The following is a 3,849-nucleotide window of genomic DNA, read 5'->3' as shown; positions in this document are numbered from 1 at the left end:
TTTACAGCTAGAGATGGGAATCATAGGTTTACAGCTAGAGATGGGAATTATAGGTTTACAGCTAGAGATGGGAATCATAGGTTTTACCAAACAATCGGTCAGGTCAGTGAGAAAAAGAACAAACAAAAATGAAAAATGAATAATACTTTAGAGAAGAAACAAAAAATTGAAAAAAAACTGAGCACCTATCTTTATTCAAGCAAGCGTGCAATTGTGATAAAATAAAAGTTTTTTTAAACAAAAAATAATAATTTCTAATGGAATATTTGTCTTCTTCCACAAGCATTTCACAAAAATATTTAATTTTTAGTCACTAGTAAGCGTACAATATTTTTCATATGAAAATAGTACAGAAAAATGAATATTTTTACAACAGTTACTTGGTTACGTACAGAGTGGCACAAAAAAATGATTTAAATTATTAGACAATGGGTGTGTTTCAGTACACTTGTTAGCGTATAATGTTCATTTTATGAAATTTTACCTTATCACAATGAAAAATGATGTTTAGGGTGGTTTTCAGATTTTAAAAATCATCCAATTTTCGGGAATGGGGACAAGAGGTGTGTTTGAGTACACAAGTTAGCGTACAATGTTCCTAACCTCTCATATATATATTGGGAGAAGTGAGCAGGCCTTTATTCAAAACAAATCATCCTTACTTACAGCCTATACACCACACAGTAAACACGGTAGGAAGAATTTTATTGAGACTTAATTTTAAACATTTGGAATTAGACTGACATTTACTAAGTTTGGCAAAAAGATGGATATCTATAAAGGATATTTATAGATAGGAGTATAACATTACAAAACAGGACTTTACATAGATAGGATATTTGTAAATGTGACATTTCTTATATATCATAATGAGATTTTATTTTTAAGGATAGGGCACTTTTTTTTACATAGATAAGACTTTTCAGAAGAAAGAACTGTGCATACATTGGACTTTACATAGATAGAACTTTGCATAGGTAGAACTTTACATAGATAGGTCTTTATATAGATAGGACTTTACATAGATCAGACTTTTCATAGATAGGTCTTTACATAGATAGAACTTTACAAAGATAGGAATTTACATAGATAGCACTTTACATAGATAGGACTTTACGTAGATAGAACTTTACACATGAGAACAGTGTGCATAGAAAGGTCTTTACATAGATAGGACTTTACATAGATAGGACTTTACATAGATAGGACTTATAAAGATAGAACTTTACATAGATAGGACTTTACACAAGATTAGACTGTGCATAGCAAAGATTTAGCATCGAGTTACACACAAGTCTTTATCTGTTGTTGTCATGTTCTTAAAATAATTCTAAATCTTCTGCTTTATACAAATACTAAGTGAATAAAAAAGTATAATATGGGATTAGAGAGGTCTTTCATTAAAAAGGTTTTAAATTTTGTCAATATGATTCTATTACACGAGAAGGTTCCTAATAGCACTTCAAATACTTTCCTCTAAGCATATAAGTGTATAATATAACTATAACAAAAATTTAAAAAGTTATTAAAGAAAAAATTGAATGTGTCAAAGTTATAAAACACCTTGTAAATATTCTATATTATGAAACACCTTGTAAATATTCTATATTATGAAACACCTTGTAAATAATCTATATTATGAAACACCTTGTAAATAATCTATATTATGAAACACCTTGTAAATAATCTATATTATGAAACACCTTGTATTTATTCTATATTATGAAACACCTTGTAAATAATCTATATTATGAAACACCTTGTATTTATTCTATGTTATGATACACCCTGTATATAAATATTATATATTTGTCTAGAGATGAGAGGGCTTATCATTGTCTGTCTCTCAGCTCTTCTTGCTTCATGTTATGCAAAGAAAGAGTCCAGGTTTGTAGCATCAATGTTAGGGATGGACAATTTAGTTTTTTTCAGAAATCTTTTAAACTTTTGTCAACGATACCAAAATAATATTTATGCAAAACTTTTAAAAAGGTGACTTTAAAAAATTTAAAACCGTTCGTTTTCTTAATAAAAACGTTTCTTTAATCGTTTACCATTCGAAACACCAAAAACGATTTTTAAAAATCGGTTTTCGTTTCGTTTTCTAACTAAACAATCTTCAAAACTAATATTTAAAATTAAAAGACTATCATTTTGTAACACATTTTCTGAAACATTGCCAAGTCATACCTATAGTCCGGAGTACCATTGTGAACTATAAAATAGTCCGGCTAGTACCTTTGTGAACTATAAAATAGTTCGACTAGTACCTTTGTAAGCTATAAAATAGTCCGGCTAGTACCTTTGTAAACTATAAAATAGTCCGGCTAATACCTTTGTAAACTATAAAATAGTCCGGCTAGTACCTTTGTAAACTATAAAAAAAACGTTATTATAAAAATCTTTAAAATTCTAATTCCCATTAGATGCCATTAAAAAAATCGTGCTGATAAATAAATAAATTTTTGACTTTTTTTCTACGATTTGTTCAAACAGACATATCATATCACAGGTTTACGAAATCATGTTGCAAAGATATAAGGACCAGATAATCAGATTTTTAGGCCTGTCATTTGTTTAGTTGTTTTAAATTATTAGGATTGAATATGTCGGGAGGTTACAGAGAGATCTGTTTAAAGATTATGATTCTGAAATTATTCCTCTGGTTGACAGCCTAGACGGAAAGGTAAGTTTTTTTTATCAATTTCTAGAAAGATTTATTCTCTAATCTGTAAAATATAAACTAAAATGATTAAAAGATCTTCATTATTATAGCAGCTCCGAGGTTTCTATTGAATATAGGGGTTTACGTATAACTTTATAACTTTCGTACATGTTTTATGGGAGATAAAATCATTTAATTTTGAATTTGTGTTCTCTTGTTATCCTTTGATTTTTTGTGTATTTTTTATTTATTTTTTATTTTCTTTATGTGATCCAAAAATTGAGAATTAAGTTTCTCAATAAAATTCTAGGTATTTGAGTTTTTCAAGAAAAACTTTTTTGTCAGAAAAATCAAATTGTACATAGGACATCGTTTTTTTAACGAACGAAAATTTTGAGAACAAACGAACTATGGATTAACAAAAGGGATCGTTTAGAGAAATGAAAAAATTATCGTTTCATAAAAAGAAACGGAAAAAAAGATTTTAAATCGTTTGAACAATTTTGTTTTGGTTCGATTTTTAACTGAACGAACGAATTCTGCAAATATTTTTTTTAAAACGTTCGTTTTTTACTGAATTAACAAGTTTTTTCGAACACACATTTTAGAACAATAGTTTTTTACTAATCTAACAATTTTTTAGAAAAAAATTTCAAAAAACCATCATTTGTTTGGACCAAACTATTTATTGAACGGACAACTTTAATGAAAGATCGTTCAGTGAAAGAAAACATTTAAAAAAACAAAGTCCATTATTTTGTGAACGATTGAAAAAAAACCGAACATAATGGGCCGTTCATGAACAATGAACGGACGAAATGAAAAAACGTGCTAATCTCTAGTTTCACACAAAAAATAAGCTTGTGCAATGTGTTGCCAAGTTTGAGAGAAAATATTATATTCTAGACTGGGTTGAATGTTTCGGTTGGGCTGAACATGGTTTATATGGATATGACTGGTGAAGGTATAAAATTGATTAAAATTTGATTCCCTTTTCATGAACTACGTAATTTTGTTTAAATAATACTTAAAATCCCATCTGCTACCCAACAGTATACACCACTAGCCATTGTAATTACAAAAAAATATGTAAAAAAAAGATATTTTGTCTGTTTGGTCAATTTGATATGATTTAATGTCTACCAGGTCAACTTGCTATAACTCAATGTCTACCAGGTCAACTT

The 3,849-nt window shown here is 28.4% G+C and overlaps 1 protein-coding gene across 1 annotated transcript; it reads left to right on the top strand.

Annotated features, from left to right (window-relative positions):
• Window positions 1-577: 577 nt before the first annotated feature.
• LOC111716853 (uncharacterized) lies at window positions 578-3,667 on the top strand. The gene is made up of 4 exons (XM_023492359.1): window positions 578-692; window positions 1,818-1,887; window positions 2,599-2,686; window positions 3,572-3,667. The coding sequence occupies exons 1-4, from the start codon at window positions 593-595 to the stop codon at window positions 3,650-3,652; spliced, it is 339 nt and encodes a 112-aa protein (XP_023348127.1). The 5' UTR covers window positions 578-592; the 3' UTR covers window positions 3,653-3,667.
• The last annotated feature ends 182 nt before the right edge of the window (window positions 3,668-3,849 follow it).

This window comes from Eurytemora carolleeae, unplaced genomic scaffold (assembly GCF_000591075.1).
Source record: "Eurytemora carolleeae unplaced genomic scaffold, Eaff_2.0 scaffold2228, whole genome shotgun sequence".
NCBI classification, from domain to species: Eukaryota; Metazoa; Arthropoda; class Copepoda; order Calanoida; family Temoridae; genus Eurytemora; species Eurytemora carolleeae.
The sequence above is the reverse complement of the archived record's forward strand: the minus strand, read 5'-3'. Positions and strand labels throughout refer to the sequence as shown.

Coding starts and splice junctions, on each gene's coding strand:
- LOC111716853 (XM_023492359.1), top strand. CDS start 593: ATGTTCCTAACCTCTCATATATATATTGGGAGAAGTGAGCAGGCCTTT. Junction 693..1,817: donor TACACCACACAGTAAACACG/GTAGGAAGAATT, acceptor ATATTTGTCTAG/AGATGAGAGGGCTTATCATT. Junction 1,888..2,598: donor TATGCAAAGAAAGAGTCCAG/GTTTGTAGCATC, acceptor TTAAATTATTAG/GATTGAATATGTCGGGAGGT.